Here is a 27,460-nt window from a genome sequence, read left to right on the forward strand (position 1 = left end):
CGACAATTTGATAGGTTCAGATGGCTCTAAGCACTATGGGACTTAACATCTGAGGTCATCAGTCCCCAAGAGCTTAGAACTACTTAGAACCTAAGGGCATCACACACATCCATGCCCGAGGCAGGATTCGAACCTGCGACCGTAGCAGCAGCGCGGTGCCGGACTGAGCGGCTCGATAGCTTGCTCAGTGTCCGTGCAGTACCGATGCATGCCTTCTGGCGCTTCTAACCAGACGGGACTTTTCGATTTCGCTTTAGCCTGCGCTTTGTTGTGCGATTTAAGGAACGTGTAAATGTAGTCTATTACCAAAAGTGGTGTTTGTAACAGGTAAAACCGGAATATGAAGCATGGGCTCCTAAATATGTATAGGTGAATAAAGAACGGAAATATAGACTGTTGAGGGCATTTATTTATAGGATATGTGTTTTAAGAATGTTTTTCTTAGGACGCCGTGTTGATACGTGTTACAAGATGGGGAAATATGACACTGAGAGAACATGTACGACTAGTTCCGGGGAGCCGGTTGCTGACAGGAATAGTGCGAGCAGCCTGGCTGTTAGTGGGGCAGACGATGTAGTTTTGAGGGGGGGGGGGGGGGAGGGCTAGAAGGCAGCAGCTGGCAGTCTAATGGCGCCGGCGCCACGGCAGCCTAAATAAAGCGCGCGATAGCACCGGTCCGACCCGGCACACGTGGCGTCTTCCGGCAGCATTCCTGTGGCCAACGCGCGCCCAGCCTCACTCTGACACACGGAGGGTTCACTCACTGAAGCTGCCTTTACAATGCTGCGACAAACAGATTCGCGCAACTGTTTCACAAGGCCACACCCACTCCGTATAAACGCACTTTAAGAACTGTCCGTGGTTATCCGTAACGACTTCAGAGGCAAACGCTGGGATAATTCTTCGAAGTATCGGCCGATTTCCTCTCCCAGCCTTGTCCGTCTCTTGTGACATCGACAGGACGTTAAGAGTCTGCCCTGCCCCCCTTTAGCAAAATAGATCCACGAAGGTAAACCAGAAAAACTGCTAGAGCTTTCGTTAGGCCGGTATTACACTATCAAATTTCTTTGTCCAATATCTTTGTCAAATGTCGTCCAATATTTGATCAAATCTAGGGCCTCGCTGTATATTTGATCAAAGAAACCGCTTGTCTTCTGTTCACTGTAATGTGACATGTTACCATATGGAGCGCTAGCATCGCTGCAGCGTTCTGTCGTCTGTAGTGTTTTTATAACCATTGCCGGTAAATACAATTGGTGTGTGCCGACAACTGCAAAATTAATAAAGATGTCTGAAGGTGATGAGGCGCTTTACAACGTGAGGCACCCTGAATACAAAAATAGATTAAGAAGATTGGAGACCTGACCAGAACTGATCTGACCTGACCTGCCCTAACCTAACCTAACCTAACCTAACATAACATAACATAACCCTCTCCTGTAGCAAGGAATCGGAGTGTTACAGCGAGCCTGTCTTCTGAAGATGTAGCAGTTCTTAAGTGAATATTGTGCTTTGTGATATGAGGATACACTTCATTGAGTACATACAGAAATGTATGCTCATCCATTCTTAAGTAATTGATGTACGACTTGACGTCTTCCACTGTAAGCTCACGTAACAAGTTTTGTTGAATGCTTTTATCGTGTCGTCGTAAAACCCACGGCTTCACCCAGATTAGATTAGTTTTTCGTTCCATAGATCCGTGCTGAGGAGATCCTCGTGGATGTGGAACATGTCGATTTTTTTAAGCTGAAATAACAATACTAATAGTATGAATAAATACAATACACCATTTGTTTCTATTAAAAATTTCGCCAATGGAGTAGAAGGAGTTGGCTAGTAGTAAGTTTTTCAGGCTCCTTTTAAACTGATCTTTATTTCTAACTAAATTTTTTATGTTTCCTGGCAAATTATTGAAGATGAGTGTTCCTGAGTAGTGGACCCCTTTTTGAACTATAGTAAGTGCTTTTAAGTCCTTGTGCAGATCATATTTGAACTGAGTTGTTTGTTGGAAAAAGAGATATATTATTTAAGACAAATTTCATTAAGAAGTAAATATACTGAGAGGCAGTAGTTAGTATATCCAGTTCTTTGAAGAGGTTTCTGTAGGAAGTCCGTGAATTTACTCCACAAATAATACGTATTACACGCTTTTGGACTCTGAAAACTTTTGTTTGACTTCAAGATTTACCCCAAAATAATATTCCAAATGACATTATGGAACGAAAGTAGGCAAAGTATGCAAGCTTTTTTATGTTGCCTATGTCTGCTAACACTCGAATTGCAAATACAGATTTGTTAAGGCCTTTCTGCAGTTCTGTGGTGTTCTCCTCCCAACTGAATTTATTATCAAGTTGTAATCCCAGGACTTTAAGACTGTCAACCTCGTATGTATGGTTCCATTTTCCCCCCACTTCTTTTCCGCATGTGCACACAATGCAATTGGGGTACGTACAACTGCTGCGGTTAATAAAAAGTTGTTGTCAGCCATCTTGAACTTTGACGAAAAATTTGATGACAGTGTAATACCCCTTCTAGCGCTACGTCAAAGATCTTTGTCAAATATATTGGACGGAATATTGGATCACATCTTTGATCAAATCTTTGACAAAGAAATTTGATAGTGTAATACCGGCCTTAGCAAACAAGTTTTTTTGCGTCGTGCAACGTATTTACCTTTGCGTGCAGATTGTTCATCAGAGCGTTCCTACAACTGTTGTTGTTGTTGTGGTCTTCAGTCCTGAGTCTGGTTTGATGCAGCTCTCCATGCTACTCTATCCTGTGCAAGCTTCTTCATCTCCCAGTACCTACTGCAACCTACATCCTTCTGAATCTGCTTAGTGTATTCATTTCTTCGTCCCCCTCTACGTGTTTTACCCTCCACACTGCCCTCCAATACTAAATTGTTAGAGGCCAAAATAAATACATCTACGTCCGTATCCTGAAAACCACTGTGAGAAGCATGGCAGGGGGTACTTTCCAATGTACGACTTGTTGTATCTTCCTGTTCCATCTGCGTATGAAGTGCGGAATGAATCATAAATTGCCTCTGTGCGTCTTGTAATTAGTCTAATTTTGTCTTTTCATTCCCTATGGGAGCGATACGTAAAGATTGTATTAATTCCTTGACTCTTCACTAAATACGGTTTCCCGAAGCTTTATATGTAAACTATCACGGGATAGTTGGCGTGTCTCATCAAGCGTCTGCCATATCAGGATATTCAGAATTTCTGGGACACTAAAAGACACGCTGGAGAAAATAATGAATGCAGCTACTAAACTTTCAAAACAGCGGATTAAAAACGAAGATAGTTTTATAACTATCAAAAATGTATGTAGGAATACTTTGTACGGGGCGTATTTACTTATTTATTATTTTTTTAAAGCAAGTACTGGCTTCCTAAATATGGCCTCTGCAGCGATGCGTAACAGAAGCATTCGCCGTTCTTTACGTTGCGTGTGCTTATTTAAAAACTCTCAGTTGACTGAAAATCCTCTGCAGCGTGTGCAATGCGTACAGTGATATGTTGTCTGGTGTAAAAGATGTGAAAGCAGTTGAACTCCATCAGAACATTACTGAAGTTTATGGAAGAAACGCCGAAAGCGTAGATTAAGGTATACATTTGCGCCTTAATATAACACTGTGTTAAAATCGCATTTTGTTTCATAAAAAGACGGTAGTTAAATTTTTTTTAATTTACCTCGTATTTGATGGAGAAACACCACAAGTTTTATGAGAGTGGTTAAGTGAAATAGGCGGCTCTGGCTAATGAATAAGTCTGAGCGTGTCGTTAGGTCGCTGTCAGACCACACAGAGACAGCAGAGGGCGGGGCACCGACCTGTCGACCTGTCGCCGAGCGGCCTATCTCGCCAGCCATCGCGCTGTGTGGTTTGCGCCCACTCGGTCAGCCCCACCTGTCGATCGCCACCCAAAGCGAGCGGTCGGCCCGTACTCTCTCAACACGTAACTCTATGTCCTCTTGATGGCGACTTTTGTGGGCTGCTTTCACTTGCACTCTTTCCCTTCTTGTCCTCTACTGCTGCGTCCACATCTACATCAGTATTCGAGAAGCCGTTTCACGCTGTGTGGCGGAGGATGCATCGTAACACGTTCTCGACTCCTATCACCCCGAGTGATGCAGGGGAAGAACAATTGTCCTGGATTTTTTCTGGAGGAAGAAACATTTTTTTTGTGTGGGGTAATGTTCTCACGTGACTTCTTAATGATTTTAGATGCAAGATTTATATCAAAAATATGTACTCATTTTCAAAACATACTTTGCGCGCCTGCCTTCATGTTATGGACTAAAAAAACTAATTACGAGATATTCTCTACTGTAATAAATAGTAAAATTATCATTTAATAGTAACCATGCACAATAACAATTTCAATCATACAGTGGAATGTAGCGAAACGACCACATCAGTGTATTCCGGTGGTCACGATAGCTACCGCGAATTGCTACATTGACTTGTTGTTATTTTTATATTGATGCCCAACAGTTGGTAGCACTATCTGTTGATGAAAAGGTTGAACATTCACAAATGTGTGCCTCGTGTTTTCATTGGGAAAAAATACTTCTGTTCCAGTTAATAGCAGTAAAAGTTAATGTACAAAATTGTAGCCAGAGAGTCTGAAAGGGTTAAACTGGAATTTCTGTGATCTCACAGTCACTGTCATTATTCGATGTATATGTGTAAGAATAATCCACGGCTACAGTTGGATAAATACATATTTCTCACCATGATCGGTTTCGGTTACTACGCAGTACATGTTTTTCCTGTACATACCTTAGAATAAGTACGATAGTAATAGCAACGCATAAACACGAATAATGTTGCACAACAACACCTCTGCAGCGCCATGAAAACATACACAAATACGTGAAACATCTACAACTGGTGTACAGTATAGTTGTCGTGCATATGTGCCCGGAACACATTGGTGGAAACGGAGAGGTTGTGGAATTTATAAAGAGAACGACGAATAAGAGAAAGAACCGGAAGAATCCAGAAAAGGTGGACTACGGAGCTTCTGAGTAAATATAAAATCCTAAAAACTATAGACACAAACACGAGTGTGACTGTTTCCAGTAATTGGTAATTAGTGGTGCAATTAAACAATAACAGATCTCTGGGCCTATTTATACGATACGTGTGTTTGTGTTAAGAATCAACTGCAAGTGCCTGCACCAAGCATCTATCTATGGCAAGCCTTCCCGACATCAGATGAATTTTTCTGGTTTTGCTACTTCTCTGTAAACAACAGCACAGTCCGCGAAAGGCCTCGTTTGGAGCTATAAACATTAGCCCTTTCGCTTGACCGTCGCTATTTTCTTTCTTCACTTCACCCTTCCCTCCTGCCTTCATCCATTAATGTTTTCTCGTTCCTTCTGAGTCTCTTTCCAGTTGTTTATGTGTTGTTGTCTTATTCTTATTCACTTCGCTTTCGCACGCTCTGATTTCTTTCTTTATTACTTTATTTCGTTCTCCTCCACCTTTCTACTATGTTTGTCATCGTTCCAGTTTCGTTTTCATCTTATCTATGCTCCTAGTTATTTTCAGTTTTGAAGTTTTCTACCAACACGTTTATTTTGTTAAAGTTTACCGTTTTATCATCTGCACGTTTCTCATACTATTACCACCTATTTCTTCTCTATCTTTTATTCCTAATACAGCTTATCGTCTGTCACTTCTCGGCCTACTCTTTATATCGTCCTCTACATTAACCATAACGACCACAATTTGTTCTCGCCTTCTTCTTCCTTATTGTTAAGCTTTGTAAAAATCTGTGTACATCATTTGCTCATCGTACCATTCTCATTATTCGTCATTCTACATGAAGGGATGTAACCAGATGTGTTCTTTGTATCCACTCACCTCCTTGTCCTTTGGCAACGCCGGGCACCAACTGGTTGGGTTTCCTCAGGCGAAGCAGTGATTCTTATCGTGGCCGTGAATCTGGCAGACGGGTGACCTCAGATGCTTGGAGGACGAAGGCGTACGATGGGTTCTCCCGCCTCGAAACTTTACGGAGGCCTTTCATACTGTGAGCTGCGCATCCTGAATTTTGAAGCCTGATTTAAACAGATCGTAGTTGAAAGCACTATTCACTTAGAGTGGACAAAGTATGCCACGGACAATATGTTTAATGTGGCCACCAAAAGGAAGAGGTGCAAACATTGCCACACGACGAACTCCAGCAGATTGCTTAGGCAACAACAATCCGTTTACGACGCCAAAAGGTTAATGGAACTTGCTTCAAATTCTAACATCAGACAAACAACGGTAAACTGTTCCCACAATACATCTTACATTCGTCGATTTTAAAGGAAAGCAACACTGTGTAGCAACAGCAGAAGCTAACCAGCTCGCTTCGAGTACTTTATCCACCCCATTCGTCGCTCATTTCATACTGTCTGTTATTAAATCAAGGTAACAGAGAAAGAATGTCCGCTCCGCTAGCTGCGCAGTTAACGCGGCTGATTGCTAACCGAATGGCCCAAGTTTCGATTCCCGGCCGAGTCGGAGATTTTTCTCCGCTCGGGGACAGGGTGTGGTGTTGTCCTTACGTTCGTATCGTCATAACTGAATGACTGTATGGGCACTTCTCTCAAAGCCAACAAAATTTAAAAAAACGAAAAAGGGTAAAATATATAATCAAAATATCCACGGGTATGCTGCCGGTCTATAGTGTCCAACGGGCACAATATTTCGGCGATCAAACATGTCGCCATCATCAGGTGAACTGACGGACTGAGCTCCTGTGAACGTACCGGCACGGAGATCCGTACGCTATGGCTGCTCAGAGTTCCCTCTGAGCAGCCATAGCGTACGGATCTCCGTGCCGGTACGTTCACAGGAGCTCAGTCCGTCAGTTCACCTGATGATGGCGACATGTTTGATCGCCGAAATATTGTGCCCGTTGGACACTATAGACCGGCAGCATACCCGTGGATATTTTGATTATCAAATACGCCGGGAGAAACTCAAGAATCACGGTAAAATATATGATAAATGGTTCAAATGGCTCTGAACACTATGGGACTCAACTTCTGAGGTCATCAGTCCCCTAGAACTTAGAACTGCTTAAACCTACCTAACCTAAGGACATCACACACATCCATGCCCGAGGCAGGATTCGAACCTGCGACCGTAGCGGTCTCGCGGTTCCAGACTGTAGCGCCTAGAACCGCACGGCCACTCCGGCCGGCAATATATGAAAAAAATATCTTCAAAATATCGCGCAATGCACCATGAAAGTATACTGTGGTGAAACGTAAGCACAGCACAACTACAACCTGTACTCTCCGCTAGATAATTATGATTTTTCAAGCAGAAAAAAGTGTATTTTTACTATTATTTTGAAGAGCAGAAGCTGTCAGGCAGAATGCCAACTTGCAACCTAAAAACGAGGCTTAAGGTAAGCAACAACACATAATAATTGAACCTAAATAAATTAAATATCTAAACCGTTTAGATAACTAGTGTGTTTTTACTGAAACACACAACAGACGGCACAAAGGTATCGAAGTTTGTCTGGATAATGCGAACAAAAACTGTCCTGCAGAAGATGAATTTTAGGTGTCGGGGAGGCTTTTCCGTACTGCTTACTTGATTTGACAGATTACTGCTAATGCGCTATTGAGAACAGGCGTAGCTCCGCCTTTCATGACGGGGGTGAGGTGTTTTTTTTTTTTAGTTTAGGGGTCTTAAAACTTATTTTAAGGCTTCTCTATGCATTTTAAAATTGTACTGTTAAAAAAATAAAGTTTTTGCGCACCGCAGCATACTGGCACAACTCAAGCACTGTGTACATCTACACTTACACTCCGCAAGCCACCTTAACGATGTAGGGCGGAGGCACTGTATGTACTGCTGTCACTTCCCCGTCTCCTGTTCCAGGCACGAATGCTTCACGGTAAGAACGATTACTGGTAAGCCTCCGTGTGAGCTCGAATGTCTCAAATTTTACTGCCACAGTCTTTTCGCGAGGTGTATAATACGCAGAAGGAAACAAGATATTGGCTGAATCGTCTAGGAATGTACGCTCTGGGAATTTTTACCGACAAATCACACCATCATGCAGAACGCCTCTCTTGCAGCGTCTGCAACTGGACCTGGTTGAGCATCTCCGTCACGCTTTCGCTCTTAGTAAATGAACCTGTAACGAAAGTCACTCTCTTCCTTGGACCTTTTCTACTTCCTCTATCAATCATATCTTACCAGCCTGGCGAGCAGTGTTCAAGTTTTTGTCGAACGAGAATTTTGTAAGCTACTTCCTTTGTTGGCGAAATACCTTTCCTGACGAATCTTCCAATGTATATCAGTGTGGCATCTGCCTTATCTTCGATTCACTTTATGCGGTCGCTCCACTTTAAATCGCTCCGTAGTCGAGTTGTAAAACGACCGTAGGCTGCCATACACTATTAAAGTAATCATAGAATACACTAGTTTTCATAGTAGCTTTAACAAGCTAAGATCGTACCCAAGTTACCTGTGCATTAAGTGCGTTGCATAACTATCGGGCGTTATCTCATAAAGGTCGCTTTCTTTACATACGCGAACAGTATCTTGCTATGTTCCCCTAAAAAGCGGAAGCGGTAAACAGTCTAGAAACTGAGTGAGGGTAGCTAAAGGACCACATAATCTACATTTTTGTCCTACATAATTATCCGCCTGTATGTTTCGTAAAAGTAAACAGCATTTATAGCAAGATTCAAGTTGTTAATGTTTAATTTAGGTCCATTCGAAAACTGTTGAGTTGTAACGTGAAACAGAGGGATTTTGTGGTAAAAATAAAGAAAACAATATAGATTTATCATATAGCGTTATAAAATGCAGTTAACTGAACAGAAACGTAAAATAAAAAGCAATAAAATAAAAATATATCAAACATCGCTTTAATACTTCGTCCAACTTACATAAAACATGTTCCTGTTATCCACAACCAGGTTTCGCTGGTATCAGTAGCAGACTCTTGCCTTTGATCATGATAAAGAACGTTCTATTGAGCACAAAATAACAACAATAATTGTATATTATATTTTTTTTTGTTCGTGCATGTACATTGTACTGCATCAATGGTAATTGTTTTGGTTACGTAAAAGCGCAGCAGGTACACAATCAATATTTACTAGTTTCGAAATGCAATTTGTATTCTGTAAGGATGTAAAATTCATGGTGGATTAACATTGAATGATGTGCGATTCTAACTGTATTTAAAACAAACAAACAAAAAACAAAGAAAAGTCATTGGCTTCCAGTTTGTCTCTTACACATGGACTTATGTTTCCTTCCCTACCAATGATATTTTATGGACGTATCTGCTTCCAGTGACCGTTCTTCAGTCGTGTAGTCATACAGTAATGGTTCTTACCGCCTATAGCGTCAACTGCCAACTGGAATAACCGAAGTCGCTCTTGTTTCTGAAGACACACCGACCTGCACTTTGTCATTAGCCATTCGACGAGTCTTGGCGCACCCTGCAACGACATAGTCTCTTGTGCTAATCTGTTTACCTCAGAGCAGCACGTGCAACCAACGTCTTCGATTATTTGCTGGATATATTCCGAGCTCTACCTTTTTCTACAGTTTCGCCCCCAACTGCTCCCTTTAGTATTACGGAATAGGTTCCCTGATTATGCAGCAAACGTCCTTTATCGTGTCCCTTTTTCTGATCAGTTTTTTCCACATTTTCATTTCGTCTGCGGAAAACCACCTCCTATCCGGGAAGGCGCCCCCTGAGAATTCTTCTGGCTAGTCACTTCCTCAAGAGAATCCGCCACGTGATGGTGACTTTATGCGACACGCTGTCCGCCGCCATCTGCAGAACCAGGGGGTCTGGTGACGATTGTGAAACGCGCTAGCCAAGGCCCCCCGGTCCACTGCGCAACCTGCGCAAAGGAGGCCAGCGGCCGCAGATCTGGTTTGCCGGTGCGGTACCGGCCGCGGACGCCCACGCACTCCCACGCGCCGCACTGCGGAAGCCCATCTGGAGCCGAGCGCCGACGTTCCGGCCAAAGTGCGAGGCTCCTCTGGTAAAGACACGCGTCACGCGGCTAAGCTTCGTCGAGAAACGAGCGTGCTCTAATGAGGAACAGCGCGGAAACTTCTTTGTACTACACCAGGTGCAGACGATGCCTAGCGCCTGTATTTCACAAGTTTAAGCACTTTAATTGCTTTGTTCTTGGAGGTGATGTAGTAGTTACTGGCGTTATAGAATGCAGTGGCAAGTACGAATTTCTTAGTAGTAGTAGTAGTAGTAGTAGTAGTAGTAGTACAAGACATGGGAGGAGGAAGACAATCACTGAAGTACATAATATGAACATTCCTTTATCAGGGATTAATATTTGTAAAAGAGAGCGAAATCAACGCTCTTTGAAGGGTAACTTGAGATCCGGGTTTTCACCACTCTGGGCGTTTTATAAAAATAAACATATTTGTTATTCCCCAAAAATATAAACCTCCACGTCAGAAAAAGATTCATGAAGCACGCCTTTAGGTACGATGTATCATAACAGGAAAGACAAAAATTAAACTGTTAGGAGCCTTTGAAATGGGGTGGAACAGGAGACTGTTGAAGATCAGACGCTTCAACAGAGCGCGGAATGAGGATGTTCTGCAACGAGTGAACGAGAGAAAAAGATTTCTGGTGGAGAACATAATGAAGAGCAGAGAGGGAATGGTTGGGCACATATTACGAAATGAATAGTTGATGATAACTGTAGCCGAAGAGGTAGTGGAGCGAAAAGGGTCACAGGGGCAATCCTAGAACTTGTACACAGGATGAGCGAGGAGGAGAGATACATTCAGTGAGGGGTGACAAGATTGGCGATTCTAAACGAAACACTTCGCATGGACATATGCTTCAGAATTGTTTCCGAAATAGAACACCTTTAATGTCAGTTTTGTATGGTTTTCTCTAACAACTCGAAAACCGTGGCTGCTAGAGAAACAATTACACAATTAAATTACATTAAACTTCATCTGAGGCTAATACTTTACGCGAAGAAAGCTAGAGAATATTTAAAATTTCGCCCGACGCGCTTGAGCTGTAGCTTAGGTACTTTCCGAAGGCCAATTTGAGGCAGTTTCCTGGCTTGGCAGACCACAGGTGTCCTGTATCAAATTTTTAGCCTCGAATTCCTCTGCACTGACGTAGTACGTTGTAAAAAATGACAGTATACTGAATAACGCAGAAAACAGATAAAATGTACATGAAACGTGTTCTACTTCGGAAATCATTCGAAGTAGGACGTGTGTCCGTATTAAGTTATTTGTTGAAAATCACCAATACTTTTACCCCTCAAAGCTTGTACAATTCCTCCTGACTCATCTTGTGTAAAGGAGATCGCCTTTGAAGTAACGTGCTGCATCAAACCAGGCTTAAGAGTTCATTTTACTGTCAACTTTAGAGAGGAACAATGATTGTTATTTTTACTTAAATCAGACATCTGATTCGGTTGTGCGTTGTTGATCGGTCTAATGTGGGTGCTCTGTCTCCTAACTCTGACATCGGCTATTCTAAGGTATTTCCTGTTGCCGCTGTTTCCGGTTGCCTGGCTTGTGCACTCGAAGCTATATTTCTCGAAACAGAGTTCACTCAACTGTACGATCGCAGCTACGTAAGTACTTCAGAGGCTATGTACGTAATTAGTGTTTTTAAGAGGAAGAAACAAAAAAAGAAAAAGGTTTGGGAAATTTGACTCCTTTCTTTTCCTTTGCCTGCTGGTGACGCTTTATAGGCAACAACTTTTAAGCTGACAACTAGAATCATGCGATCTCTACTGGAAACAAACAGCCTTTCGATGGGCATTAGCTTTCCAGTTCGTGATAACCCGTGTGTGTCGACCCTAACTCAAGTTTATGCTCTAGGTAAGTCCCAACAAGGAGTTTTAATGTGGTTGCAACATTCTGATTAGCATTATAAGTTAGTCTGCGATCAGGTGCAATGCAGTGGGATTATTAATCACGAACCACACAAAATTTGTTCAAAGGACCAACTGTGATTACATGAATTCTACAATAATGCAATATGGATTGTTCACAATTTCACTGGCCACTACAACAATAGTAGACTCGGAGACATTCAAACACGCAGAAGTAACGGCAAAATAGGTTATTGTGACTCCCGATCAGCGTTGTTCCTGTAGAGACATCACGTTTAACGTGATCGCAATAATGATTATGTGTGGAGTAGTTTGGGAATTATTAGAGGACTGGAGGTTGTACTAATATAGGTAATGGAGTACTGCAGTATTGAAAGTGATAAGAACTCAGACCAACTAGCAAAACGAGCGGCTTATTGACGACAGCTTTTTCATGTCACACTTGAAACAACAACTCGTGGAAAAGCAGCCGGAAGAATGACAAACACAAATCTACATAGAGGACAGTACTACAACCACGTACAACCAGTGATCCGGTGACAACAATGATACTCGACAGCTAAACGTTCTCGATAATTTTCTACCGCAGTTTCCAAAGTGAATTTCAATCATTCGTAAAGTGCTTTCATGTCGAAGAGGACTATACAAAATCACTCTTGGTTGGCGGTAAAAAATTGCCAGTAGACATCAGAGAATTAATACACTACTGGTCATTAAAATTGCTACACATAGAAGAAATGCACATGATAAACGGGTATTCAATTGACAAATACATTATACAAGAACTGACATGTGATTACATTTTCACGCAATTTGGGTGCATAGATCTTGAGAAACCAGTACCCAGAACAACCATCTCTGGCCGTAACAACGGCCTTGATACGCCTGGGGATTGAGTCAGAGCTTGGATGGTGTGTACAGGTACAGATACACATGCAGCTTCAACACGATACCACAGTTCACAAAGAGTAGTGACTGGCATATTGTGACGAGCCAGTTGCTCGGCCACAATTGACCAGACGTTTCCAATTGGTGAGAGATCTGGAGAATGCGCTGGCCAGGGCAACAGTCGAACATTTTCTGTATCCAGAAAGGCCCGTACAGGACCTGCAACATGCGGTCGTGCATTATCCTGCTGAAATGTAGGGTTTCGCAGGGATCGAATGAAGGTTAGAGCCACGGGTCGTAAGACATCTGAAATGTAACGTTCACTGTTCAAACTGCCGTCAATGCGAACAAGAGGTGACCGAGACGTGTAACCAATGGCACCCCGTACCATCACGCCAGGTGATACGCCAGTATGGCGATGACAAATACACGCTTCAAATGTGCGTTCACCGCGATGTCGCCAAACACGGATGCGACCATCATGATGCTGTAAACAGAACCTGGATTCGTCCGAAAAAATGACGTTTTGCCATTCGTGCACCCAGGTTCGTCGTCGAGTACACCGTCGCAGGCGCTCTTGCCTGTGATGCAGTGTCAAGGGTAACCGCAGCCATGGTCTCCGAGCTGATAGTCCATGGTGCTGCAAACGTCGTCGAACTGTTCGTGCAGATGGTTGTTGTCTTGCAAACTTCCCCATCTGTTGACTCAGGGATCGAGACGTGGCTGCACGATCCGTTACAGCTATGCGGATAAGATACCTGTCATCTCGACTGCTAGTGATGCGAGGCCGTTGGGATCCAGCACGGCGTACCGTATTACCCTCCTGAGCCCACCGATTCCATATTCTGCTAACAGTCATTGGATCTCGACCAACGCGAACAGCAATGTCGCGATACGATAAACCGCAATCGCGATAGGCTACAATCCGACCTTTATCAAAGTCTGAAACGTGATGGCAAGCATTTCTTCTCCTTACACGAGGCATCACAACAACGTTTCACCAGGCAACGCCGGTCAACTGCTGTTTCTGTATGAGAAATCGGTTGGAAACTTTCCTCATGTCAGCACGTTGTAGGTGTCGCCACCGGCGCCAACTTTGTGTGAATGCTCTGAAGAGCTAATCATTTACATATCACAGCTTCTTCTTCCTGTCGGTTAAATTTCGCGTCTGTAGCACGTCATCTTCGTGGTGTAGCAATTTTAATGGCGAGTAGTGTAAAAATGCTCATGGACTTGAAAAGTGTGAAATATCAATTTTCCTGGTGTTTGTGTGTGTGTGTGTGTGTGTGTGTGTGTGTGTGTGTGTGTTTGTTTTGTACAGATTTTAGTAGCATTAATAATAATAGTTGGAAACTATCCTAGTTGGTTTCCAATGCCAAACGAATAGGAAAAGACTGTACAGCTTTTGAAATTAAAACGCTAATCACCTGGCTATGTTAACCCGTTCGAATCCCCCTTGTTGCCCACCGAGAGTAAAAACCCCAGCAACAGGTCTGTACTGACAGTCGGAGGAAGAACATTCCGTTATATTACGTTGAGAACCGTGACGGACCGGAAGTGGAACGTAACAACGGTAAGGTACGGTAACGTAAGGCTGACGCTACACGGTGCGTGGCAGGAGATATTGCGCCAGAGCAGCGTCCGCTTTTAATGATCGCAGCTGGCGGTTTTTGCCCAGTCGTCGCGCTGTGTTCGTGGAAAGGCACGCCGAGGCACGCTTCCGTAGCGTGCGGCGAACTCTGCTGCGTGTGGACGCGGCTAACCGGAGCTGTGAGCAGGGTGCCGCAGAGGTTCGAGTGGAAAGCTTTGAGTATGTACTTGCGAAACGAAAACCGTTTTGCCGGAGGAAAAATTATGTTCTTGCAGGTCATTATCATGCTTGACATCATCTGTTACTCTCAACGTTATTGATTCGCTTGCGTTTTGTGCCGAAGCAGAAGCGAACAGTGAACCAAAAGTACATAGTGTGTGCTTTGGACTGTTTACTGATCTACTTTCCCTTTTTTCTGTTTTTCATCAGCTTTCTGACCGGTTTCATGCGGTGCACCACGACTTCCTCTACTTCGCCAATCTCTTCATCGCAATTACTCTCAACGCCCACAATTATCGTTCCAATTATTCCAATCTCTGTCTTCCCCCGCAGTTTTTGCCCTGTACGCCTCTCTCTTGTACCACGGCAGTCACTTCCTGATGTCTAGACACACGTCCTACCATCCTGTTCCTTTCCTCTAGCCAGTCTACTCCACATTTTTTTTCTCGTTGATTCTACAGAAAACCTGCTCATTTCTTAGTACACTTAATTGTCAGTATACTTCTGTAAAATCTCCTCTCAAACCTTCGATTCCTTTTTTTACCGATTTTCTCACAGCGTATGATTCACTTCCATAGAGTGCTGTGCTCCAGACGTACATTATCAGAAATTGCTTCCTCTCCCTTGCTCTCCAGATTTTATTCAATGTGTTCTCATCTTGAAAAGTGGTACTGACGAGGGTATCTGTAAAGTGAAGGAATACTGCGCTCTTGAGAGGAATCAAAAATAGGTTGAAATCTTGTCGGTCCAAATGCGTAAAGAACAATGGACATATTGTTGAGAAATATTTTTTTTGTAACGAAATGTTCCTGTGTTTTCTACCAGACCCATCGGTTCATCCCCGTTTTCCGGCGTCACTGTGGTACATAAATGGAAAAGAGTAAGCTGATACCACAACTTTAATAAAGCTGCACTGCAGCTGGTCTCTTCTGCGGTACTGAGCTCTGGACTTTATACATGTTTAGTCATCTGTGAAAATTACAAAACAAATACGCTCAAAGTTACTACGTGTTTCCAGGTGGTAACAAAGTATTGTTTGGAATAGCTGCACAGCAAAATGGCAAAGATATGAGAAACGTAAAGCAGAACGGTGACGCCGGAATTGGAACGACATTGCTTCAGACGAGAGACTAAAAATCGGAGTACAGCTGACACATGGGTGAAATCGAAAAGGGGTCTAGTGACGTCTCTCGCTAGCTACTTTTGAGCCGCCATATTGGAATCATCATATTTCAGTTGTTTCCGTATCATAACTCGCTTCTTATGGTCGCTACCTAGACCATGGTTATGACAGTACGACGTTTTAAGGCAAAGGCGCAATGAAGATGTACCACTATAGCCGCGACTATTATGATTAAATGTCAGTTAACGACTCGTTGTCTGTAAAAGTCCTAAGGACATTTAATATGAACAGTTTTTGGCAGTTAATTACGTGTGTTACATGTGTTCGTGCAGTTAAAGAGGTGTTACAGTGGAGTGTAAGGAAGTTAGTACGAAACTAGGTACATGCTAATACATTTTTTTTCTGTCCTCATATTTGTAACACATTGTGGGAGCTTCTTATTCATGTAACAGTAACATGTTCTGCGAAAGTGCTCTCTCAGTAGCGAATGCCTTCCATTTTGTGATTTTGATTAAAAAACGAAATATGAAATTTCTGTGAGCGAAACAACCAGCAATGACAATTATGTTCGTTCTTGTCACAAATATTTCACCGTTGTTTCCGAATACGTCGCGATTTCCGGATGTGGTTAGGCAGTAATCTAAGAATATAGCTTAAATTCGTGCGAATGACACGAGCTGCAATGATATTTTGTCGTCTTGCTTCTCACAAATAGAGCCAGAAAAATGTATACACTACTTGTCAGGGTCAATTGATATATCGATGTTGTCGTTCGATTTGAGTTACGAGTTTGTTGTAGTGTGGTATTTGGTTCAACAGATGTTAATAGTTTCATCTCGGTATTGAGAAAACAAGATAGCTGGAGCACGCTTGACATGCGAGCAACGAAAATGTATCGTGAAGTGGTTTTTCAAGTTGTGATAATACCGTTTAAGTGCGAAGGCAGTGGAGGCAATCCGCCTAGCAATTAAACGCATCATTGACAAGTTTGAATTGCATGGAACGATTTGTGGTATTCACAAAGGAAGGTCAGGGAGACAGCGTGCAGCTACAACCCCTGTTACGTCACCTCTCGTGTTGGAAACGTTTGTTAATTCTCCACAGAAGTCTGCTAAACAATGTTCAAGTGAAGTGGGGGTTAGCCGTATAAGTTCAAATGGCTCTAAGCGCTTTGGGACTTAACATCTAAAGTCATCAGTCTCCTAGACTTAGAACTACTTAAACCTAACTAACCTAAGGGCATCACACACATCCACGCCTGAGGCAGGATTCGAACCTGCGACTGTAGCAGCCGCGCGCTTCCGGACTAAAGAGAGGTATAAGTGTACGAAGAATTCTGAAAGCTGTCAAGTGGAAAGTTTACATTCCACGATTACTGCGCGCGATTAATGATGACGATCCTGATCGCCGAATGCAGTTTTGCGAATGGTATCAGCAAATGGTAACTGATTACGAACAATTTGTGACGAAGGTAGTGTGGAGTGACGAGGCACAATTTAAACTTCATGGAGCCTTGAATCGGCATAACAGTGTGTACTGGGCACCGGAAAATCCGCATTTTTATTTGGATAAAGCGGTCAGTCTACCAGGGATTCGTGTGTGGTGTGGACCACCATCTAGGGGCTTAGTAGGACCCTTTTGCTTTGGTGCTACTGTCACTGGAGAACTGTACCTGGAAATGTTACATCAATTTTGCCAGGTGTACGTGCCCTTTATGGAGCTGATGAAGAGGTCTTTTACCAACAGGACGGGATGCCACCACACTACCACTTAGCCGTACGAGCTTTCCTGGATAAAAATTTTTCGGGGCATTGGGTTAGACGAAGAGGGAACATCGAGTTCCCTCCGCGTTTACCAGATCTAACACCTGTGGACTTTTACTCGTGAGGAAGTGTGAAAGATAACGTCTATCGACGTAAGCCACGCACGCTGGAGGAATTTCGCCAGGAGATTACAGCGACATCTGCAGCGATCTCCACCGTAACATTGACTGACGTAGTTGCGGAGACCGCTCGTCGTTCTGTTACGTGTATAGCCGCCAACTGTGAACATTTTGAACATTTAAAGCAGCCATGTGCTAAAGTGAAGGTTTTTCAACATGTGTGAGCAAGTATTAAATGTAAAATAAACATATAAGTAATACTTTTCGTTCCTTAAAGTGTGTATACATTTTTCTGGCGGACTCTGTATTTAGTTGGGCTCGAATCATTAATAATGCTGTCCGCAGCTCGTGGTCTTGCGGTAGCGTTCTCGCTTCCCGCGCACGGGGTCCCGGCGGGGTCAGGGATTTTCTCTGCCTCGAGATGACTGGGTGTTGTGTGTCTTTCATCGTAATTTCATCCTCATTCACTCGCCGTAGTGGCGTTAAAGAACTTGTGGAGCGGCAGCCGAACCGCCCCGCGAGGGGTCTCCCGCCCACCGATTCCATACGCTCATTATTATTAATAATGCTTTCATAAATTTGTCGGTCGTGACAAAGATCACATCACACGGGCGAGCGACATGACGTGACCGCTTCCCGATTTCAGTCGAGTGCCAGACGAACGTGCGATGTATAGTCACTAGTTTGCTTCAGCGTTTCACAACTGGCAGATCTTTCCGGTGTGCAGAAGGACGGGTATAAAGTGCAGAGGAGAGGCATTCTGTGAGTGGTGTCCCGGTGACTCGTGTCGCCGGGCCCGGCGTCAGCTGCGTGGGCGCGTGGGCGCCGCCCTGGCCTTGCGTGCCGCAGTGCCCACGTTCGACTACCGGCGCGGCCCCTGCCGCACCAGGGTGGCGCGTCGCCCGGCCCGGCCCGGCCCACGACTGCTCTCCTCTCGCTGGCCGCTCTGCTGAAGGACAAACAAACACAAGCGCACATGCGTCAGTACTCATGTCACAAGTTAGCTACTCGCATTGAGGACCGCTTTTTTTTTTTCACAACTCACTTTCTGCAAAATTGTCAAGTTTCATGAAACGGAAAAGATTGTTGGTTCGAAAATGGATGAAAATTTTGTATACATCATACATAACATATTAATTTCGAAACAGCAGTTGATACATTCATAAATGAAAAGAACTATCTGCATATATATAAGAAAGACCATGAGAATATCAAATTACTTCAAAACTTGCTTTCTGCATAATAAATTGGTGTACAAATTTCTTTCTTACCATCTATGTACCAAGGAAAAACAATAAACAAATATACTGCATACAATTTTGAGTATTGCTGACGTACAATGCAGTAATTAGATTAAGACAAACATTTACATATTTTGTGTCAGTCCAAGTCACGTGTTTATAGTCCAGTGGATCACTTTGTTTCCCCAACATCTACACTTTCCATCAATCACTTATATTTGCACTATCCACACCACTATTCGCCTTCAGTGTATTAGATGTTTACAATCCATAGGTTAAGTTGGCAGCAGAACAGCCTTTGGTCCTTCTCGTGGACGTATAGTCGCTTTAAAGGCGTTCGCATCTGGCATCCAGTGGCCCCGCACTTTCTTCACTGTATCTTCCTCGGCCGGCCGCTGTGGTCGAGCGGTTCTAGGCGCTTCAGTCCGGAACCGCGCTGCTGCTACGGTTGCAGGTTCGAATCCTGCCTCGGGCATGGATGTGTGTGATGTCCTTAGGTTAGTTAGGTTTAAGTAGTTCTAAGTTCTAGGGGACTGATGACCTCAGATGTTAAGTCCCATAGTGCTTAGAGCCATTTGAATCTTTTTATCTTCCTCGGGGTCTTTTATACGGACACTCCTCTTCCTTTCCTTTTCAACTTATGTTACCGATTCAGAGTATTCTTCTGTCATTTTGTTTAAAAACAATTTTTCAAAAACAGCATAAGAATGCACGCGATACCTCTGTCGTCCCAGACAGGTGGTTTTGAAACCGGCAGTGCTCTAACAACAATGCAAATGGACAGTAAACCAGTATCATCAGCCCGTGTTGTTACTTCCGCAAATGTTACCAAAACAAAAATTGAAAATAGCATTATTAAAATCCAAAGACTATTCACCCTACAAAAATTAGCTGCAGAAAAGTTTTTGCTATATCACCTTCGTAACAGAAAGGGAGTTTTGGAATAGCGGAAGACATTTGGTAGCTTCTGACAAGGGATGTAACTAGATTTTGATTAAAAAAACTGTTCTCTGATTAAGAAAGGCGCCCAAGTCAACTAGAGTATGCCCTAAAAAACTCATATGGCCAGTTTTGCAGAAAGCGAGTTTTGAAAAAACAGTTCTCAGTGTTGGGGTAATACGTGAGTAGTCATGAAGTTTCAGTTATGACCTCGAAAAATCAAACTGCAGCCAGGGCACTTGGACGCTCTTAGTCATTATCTTCATGCCGATCTATCAATGCAACACATTTTTTTCTAAAGACAAATGACTAGGAGGAGACTCATAAACTTTCGCCAGACAAGTAATACCTATTCCATGTTGTTTGGCATTAGGTTTATTGACGTTCGATCGGAATGTGAAGTAGTCTAGCCCCAAAGCGTTTGAACGATTCATAAACATAGTTTCTTGTCACATCTTCTGTTCCGTACACTTTTCGTACAATGTGCTCTTCTGACGTCAGTTTCTAACAAATTTTGATATTTATTCATTGTACTATCATACGCTCCACTGATCACAGCAGACAAATATCCTTTGGCTTAATATATTCGAAGCTATGCGGCGCTTCTCAACACCTTTTTCATGCGTATGCACCTTTTTATTTTTTAACACATGTTGACATTTAAATACCAACTTACTCCACAGACTTCTCCTACCCACCTGACATGTAAATGACCTGCTGGACAGTAAGGCTAACCAGCAACCGTTGTGACACCAATTTTGCCTTGTACTGCCACGTGAATCTCTGCAGAAATTCGCGTTTGTGGTCAAGTAAATTTAGGGGATGAAGCGAGCATTAACAATAGGATGGTGTGGAGACGATAGACTTGGTGCGCACGTTGGCACTGTCGCAACTTGTGCAGCATGATCGCCAGCGACTTGACCGTTACTGCTGGCCTTGTACGGTCGGCCCAGCGTGAATTAATAGCGTTTCTGATTGTCCGCCCCTTCTGTGGCAATCGCTGCACCAGTTGCTTCACGCGTTCGGCTGCTGTGGGCGTCCGACACTGCCAGCTGTCTGTCGGCCGCACTCAGTCTCACCGGCAATTAGGTCGCTAGCTAGGGGGAGCAACGTTCGCTCTTTTACCGAATGTTTCCTTAATTTACTCGCAAACACTTTTACGTAGTACTGTAGACGACTACTGTTAAATTTAACGGTGCAATAGAAAAAAACAGAACCAATAAGCTGTAGTAGTACACAGGTCGGTGACTGCTCATCAAACATTCAGTTCGCCGTTCGGCCATCGCAACAGCAACGTAGTGGCAGCCTAAGAGTGAGATATGGTGTTTTACATTTGTGATATTTGCGTCACTTCCAAAGCCTTTCCGCGACATGCTCTGCCTCGAGTGTTCTGTACATCTTCCTTTAATCCAAACTGACAAGGGTCTTTGCCAGACAATATTCAAGTAGTGACTGAAAGAGTTTTCTTATGTGACAACCTTATTCAAGAACTGGACGGAAGGAGATACGTAAGTGACAGTCTTAGTAATTACAATATTCTTCCTTTGTTTTCTGTTGTCTGTCGTCCTCGCAGCTAACTGTACGAGGCGTAGTCATTCGGTTTTAATTATACGGGATAACTTGCTGTGAGTGACCTTCGTATAAAATGGGTGCTGTTTTTTTGGAAAACTGAACAAAGAGTAAAGTAAAGTCACGGCTATTTGACAAAAAAATCCAGTTGGTTGTGTGTGCCGATTTGTTGTTTTGGCCGTAAAGTGGATCAACTATTTTGCGAAAGAAACCAAATAGCAAATAGGGTAGGTACGTGAAAACCAGTAGCTGTGCATGAAAATGGGCGAAGTCGTATCTGCGTGTCAGTGTTTTCAAACAAGCAAAAGTGCTCCTTGTTACTGACGATCCACAATATTCTACAACGATATTAACCGCAAAACGTGAGTTTTCCAATATCTCTCCACTAAATGAGTATCTCTCTTCGGCTCAGGCTACCTCATTCCGACATAGTTCTTAGCCGTATTTGAAGCATGCAGGAGCGTCTCTGCGGAGTTTGGAAAGTAGAAAAAGCAGTGACAGAGTGCAAGCTTCAGTGGGTAAGAGTGGTCTCTGCGAAAAATTTTAATCTGAAACATTCCACCCATAAAATATGTTACTTACGTGTTAAATGGCCGTGTTGTAGTTGTGTACTCAGCGCATAGTTAATGAAGCAATACTATTTTGGGGTGGGATTTGAAGAAATTTGCCATCATGACGTGTGACTCGATAACTTACTGGTTAAGTTCCAAACCACGGATCCAAAGGTCTACGGTTCGATTCCTGGTTAATCCTTGGAATTTTATCTGTTGGCTATCAGTTATTTCACATCTGGCAATGATTTATGTTTACGGGAAATGCCGACCTGCATCGTGGTTCGGAGACCAAGTTAAACTGTAGCCTGGGTAAACCAGTTCAAAGGTCGTTGGAAGGTAAGGGCACACCGTCTCCAATATGACCGTGGTCAGTGAAGCATTGTGGTGTTAAGAGTTACCTTCGGGTTGTAGACAGCTTTACTTTATCATCCAGTTGTGCGCCAATATTCAGTACTTCTTGTCCTCTTTGTAACTGGCCGGACCACCTTGTATACAACAGAAAGATAAATAAATAAGAGGCAGCAGCGACTGACAACGACCTGTGTAGGTGGCTTCGTCGGGGGTCAGGAGTGGGGGCTCCCCCACGAAGTGTCCCGCGGGTCAGCCCTAACTGGCCAGCTCTGAGGAAGTGCCCAAGGAGGCGGATGCGGAGGAAGCGCAGATGGCGGTAGGCCGGGTTTACGAGCGCCTTCCTGCGACGCCTCACAGATGCCATCCTCCTTCCTCCCACGCGATACAGGCCGGTCAAGAAATCCCGTCCAGCGGAAACAGCCCATCCTCCCGATCTGACTCAACTTCCAGGACGAAAAAGAGCTGCCAGCGCCTTTTTCCTGCAACACTCGGCGGAGCAGAAAGGGTAGCAATCTGGGTGCAGGAAAAAGCTCGGATAAGGCCTGGCGCGGCTGCTTGGCATGCAAGCCAGTCGCTGCAGCCGCTTGTCGGACGTCGGGCCCAGCTGGCAGCTTCCTGTGGGTGCCGCGTTCATCTGGATGTGGCAATGTCCGCGATACTCAGCGCTGTCCGGAGCCGCACACCAATCGGTCAGAGAGCTCTGATCGTAGCCACTGCTTTCGTACTTTTCCTGGAGCTAGAAGGTTCCGTTGTTGCAGTCTCGACCCCAAGAATTCAGCTTGCTGTTTCGAAAGATTCAGATCGCGAACCAAATCGTTCAATTTCTTTTGATTAAAGAGGTGAGGCGAAGCGTCATGATATTGAGGGCAGTACTCTTCTGTATGTTCAATACTTTCTGATTCACTTGACGTGGTGTCTGGTACCGTGGTTTTAAGTTACAGGTAGGAACAGACAACCCCTCGTCATGGGGCACAGGAAAATGTACTGAAGATACGTTTGGATACTTTATTTTATGTCTAGTTTTGCTTGAATGTCCCGAAATATTTGTAAGACAGAAGTAACAGTCTGAATAATGGTCTTTAGGCTCACGCCACACCATCGGAACAGTGAATGGCATGGCTCGGAGTTTTTCTTTCAACAACTCGGTTAAGGTTGTAGTACAGCTTATGCAGGCAATGTGAGGTGCAAAATTTTTATCTTGATCACCAACAGGACAATCAGAATACAATTTATATGCCTTCTTAACCAAATCAGTGATTGGTTTTATTTGAGCTTTTGGAGTGAGTTTCCCACACACATAACAAAAGTTGTTGGGGTGGTTTAGACAGCAACGACATTTACTAGTTGCCATTTTTCTTATTGTAAGTTTTAAACACAAAAAGTTGGCATTATCTTTCACAGGAAACACCCACTGAGGATCTCTTTCACACCACTGGATTACCACACCAACCATTTACTGACGATTTGTAGATCTTCTAGCTCTCCTCTGCAGATCAAAAACGAACAATTAAACATCAAAACACAAGAACAGCAAAAAGCGAAATACTGAATACGAAAAATAAAAAAAACTTTCAAAACTCAAAAATTATACGTGCTAGAACATTTTGAAAGGTATATTCGGATTCTACACACTAAAATACATACTAGTTGATGTATCTCATCCCAGATGCAAAATGGCTGTTGACTAGTGTAATTCGTGATGGCATGCTGTAGTACTTCGTACGTTAAGGTCTGGACAGCCATCGTGCTGCTACCACAGGTTCCTCTTGGTCTGCAGAGGAACGTCTTCCAGCATCCGTGGAAGATGGCCTGTTGGAGGCTATGATACTTGTGCGCGTTCAGTGTTCCGTCATGAAACACTGATCTATGAGCTGTCGGTTCACTATTCCATATCACACTTTTACACTCCATGGAAGCTGATGTTCCACCTGACGAAGCCAACGGGGATTGTCAACAGATCAGTAGTGCATATTTCGGCGGTTTATTTGGCCTTGTCTCGTAAATGTGGCGTCATCACTAAACAAGATACATGTTACGTCTGGAGCATCGTGTCTCTAATGATCATGTACGGAAGTTAACACGATACTCATAATCGTTTTCAAGCAGCTCTTGATACAGAGTGATATGATAGGGGTGGAACATACGTCGGCCGGCCGCGGTGACCGAGCGGTTCTAGGCGCTTCAGTCCGGAACCGCGTGACTGCTACGGTCGCAGGTTCGAATCCTGCCTCGGGCACGTATGAGTGTGATGTCCTTAGGTTAGTTGAGTTTAAGTACTTCTAAGTTCTAGGGGACTGATGACCTCAGATGTTAAGTCCCATAGTGCTCAGAGCTTCACTGGAATAGAATTGTCTTCAGTGATGGATACCAGTTGGAACTGAGCCCCGTGACCAGTGAAGACTTATCTGGAGACGCCCCGGACTACGGTGGGATACCAACTAGACTGTCGTCACCCATATGGCCCGACAACCAGTAGTGATGTCTGGTGTGCGTTTACCTTTCATGGCAGGACCCATTTGATGGTCATTCGCGGCACCCATACAACACAGCGCTACGTCGACGATATTCTTCACCCTCTTTTGTTGCCCTTCACGACAAGACACGCCGCGCTTTCATTTCAGCAAGATAATGCCCGTCCGTATGCGGCGAGAGTTTCTACTGCTTGTCTTCTTGCTAGCCAAACCGTATCTTGGCCAGCGAAGCCGACGGATCTCTCCCCAGTCGAGAAAGTTTGAATGATGATGTCTATGTCTGGTTTGTGGAGCGCTTAACTGCGCTGTCATCAGCGCCAGCACAAAGTCCCGATCTTTACACAGTGCAGTCTAGCCCTTTTCCACGAGTGATGATGAAATGATGACGACAACACAAACATCCATTCCCCGGGCAGAGAAAATCCCCAACCCGGCCGGGAATCTAACCTGGGACCCCGTGATTCAGAGGCAGCAACGCTAGCCCCTAGACCACGAGCTGCGGACTGGAATGTTTGAAGCATTACGTGTCTGGCCCTCCAACCATCTCGGGGTGCTGACGATCTAACGAGCCAGTTGGACGGAATTTGGGCACGATATCCCTCGGGAGAACATGTTCAAATGGTTCAAATGGCTCTGAGCACTATGGGACTTAACATCTATGGTCATCAGTCCCCTAGAACTTAGAACTACTTAAACCTAACTAACCTAAGGACACCACACAACGCCCAGCCATCACGAGGAAGAGAAAATCCCTGACCCCGCCGGGAATCGAACCCGGGAACCCGGGCGCGGTAAACGAGAACGCTACCGCACGACCACGAGATGCGGGCGGAGAACATGTAACAACCCCGCCAGTCAATGTGGATCAAAGCATTATTGTCTTGGCCAATTTGTGAAGCTATTTCTCCTGAATATATCATACAATTTTTCTGAAGTTGTAATCATTTGTTTGTCTGTACATCTGGATCAATTTCTTCGTGGCGCGTCGTGTTGTTTCTCCTTAGAGTGTATTTTGCGAGCTAGTTTTATTTTGCGAACCCTACACATCTCCTTGGTACTTTCTGTTCAGGAATTTTTTGTTACTTATAACTTTGTATTCCTTCCCTGGAAGCGAGAATGCAGTGTATTGTAAGTGGCTGTAGTTCGTATATAACAGATATTCCGTATTTCTCTTGATGCACTGATCACACTACTTCATCCCTTCCGAAGCACAACATGGTTTCAAGCAATATTCGGTCGGAAACTATTCAAATTCTGACATAGTACATTCTGGGAAGAGTCGGACAACATATTACTGCCTCCCACGTACGTCTCGCGGAAAGACCGCAACGAGAAATCTGAGAAATTAGAACTAATTCGGAAGGACACCGACAATAATTCTCATATATCGTAAGGTAGCATGCGGAGTATAGACGTATAAGGGTCGTTCAGTAAGTGATGCCCCACATTTTTTTTTAAAAAGCCATTAATATGCATAGACAGATGACATTATCGGTGCTTCACATTTGATGTTTGTTCTGTGCGCCAGTCAAATTTCTAACCGTTCTGCAGATAGCAGAGTCGTAGTACAGTGTCAAAATGGCATCTACATACGACTCCCGTTACAGGTAGCGTGCTGTTATTGAATTCTCGTGTGCAGGAAAAGAAACCGTGGTGAACATCCGTAAACGTTTGTGTGCAGTGCATGGCATGCTGCAGTTGGTAGGAGTACAGTTGGGCAATGGGTAAAGAAAGCTACAGCCTCAGGAAATGCAGAAACAGATCTCCATAATCATACACGCTCGGGACATCTTGCCACAGCCACTGCTCTAGACATGCTTAATCGTGCGGATGCCATTATTCGTGCCGACCGGTTCATCACAACTCGACAATTGGCTCTACAGTTGGCAGTTAGCATTGGAAATGCGTCTCCAGTGATCAAGATTCTCGCATATTCAAAAAGAGGTGCTCACGATTGGTTCCGCGAATGCTCACAGCGGACCACAAGATTCAAGGAAAGGCCATTTCATCTGAAATGTTGGAGCTTAAAGCTTCTCTGAGGGGAACACACTTTGAAGATGACGAGAGTGTCAGTCATGCAGTGAAAATATGGCTACGCCTACAGGACAAGAGCGTTTGCCAGCAGGGAATACATGCTCTTCCACAACGTTGGCGTACGGCCACAGAACGTGATGGAGACTACGCAGAAAAATAGCTCATGGACAAGACAAGTTTATGTAAATTGTCAACAAATTCTGACTCTTAATAAGAAGCACGTTCTGAGAAAATAAATGGGGGGCATTACTTATTGAACGACTCTCGTAGATGTAGAAATGAATCTGCTTTCACTGACAGCGCAGATTCCTGCCGCGTTAGAAATACGTCTATGCCAGTTGGAATGATTTTACGACCACTGTGCTTACGCTTTGTTACATGGCTGCAAATAATACACCACTGTTTGTAAACGCACTGGGCGGTGAGCGTTGATACAGCGACAAATCAGGCGACTTCATTCAAGATGTGGTCACGGGTACCATTCTGCCCTTCCGTCAAGTCTCCACGTAGACCCATTTTACGGCGATGGCTTCACGCAACCGACTGTTACGTACACACCGCTTCGCTGCCACGGCTTAATTCAGCGGCGAAGGCACACGTGACCACCTGGTCTACACATCATACGGAGCCGCAAAGCTTCAGTGGGTTGTTTTAAGAGGGCGACTAATCTTTTCTGAGTTGAGTTTACTTCGTTCAATCGGTGTTT

At 44.0% G+C, this 27,460-nt stretch overlaps 1 protein-coding gene across 1 annotated transcript in view; it reads left to right on the forward strand.

The window, feature by feature from the left end:
• The window catches only part of LOC126188401 (uncharacterized), a 305,868-nt gene that overhangs the window by 36,631 nt on the left and 241,777 nt on the right, over window positions 1-27,460 (forward strand). Inside the window, exon 4 of the mRNA XM_049930002.1 lies at window positions 18,402-18,535. Coding sequence (XP_049785959.1) covers window positions 18,402-18,535 — 134 coding nt within the window. The remainder of the gene's footprint in view (window positions 1-18,401; window positions 18,536-27,460) is intronic.

Source organism: Schistocerca cancellata, chromosome 5, assembly GCF_023864275.1.
Source record: "Schistocerca cancellata isolate TAMUIC-IGC-003103 chromosome 5, iqSchCanc2.1, whole genome shotgun sequence".
In the NCBI taxonomy this organism is placed as follows: domain Eukaryota; kingdom Metazoa; phylum Arthropoda; class Insecta; order Orthoptera; family Acrididae; genus Schistocerca; species Schistocerca cancellata.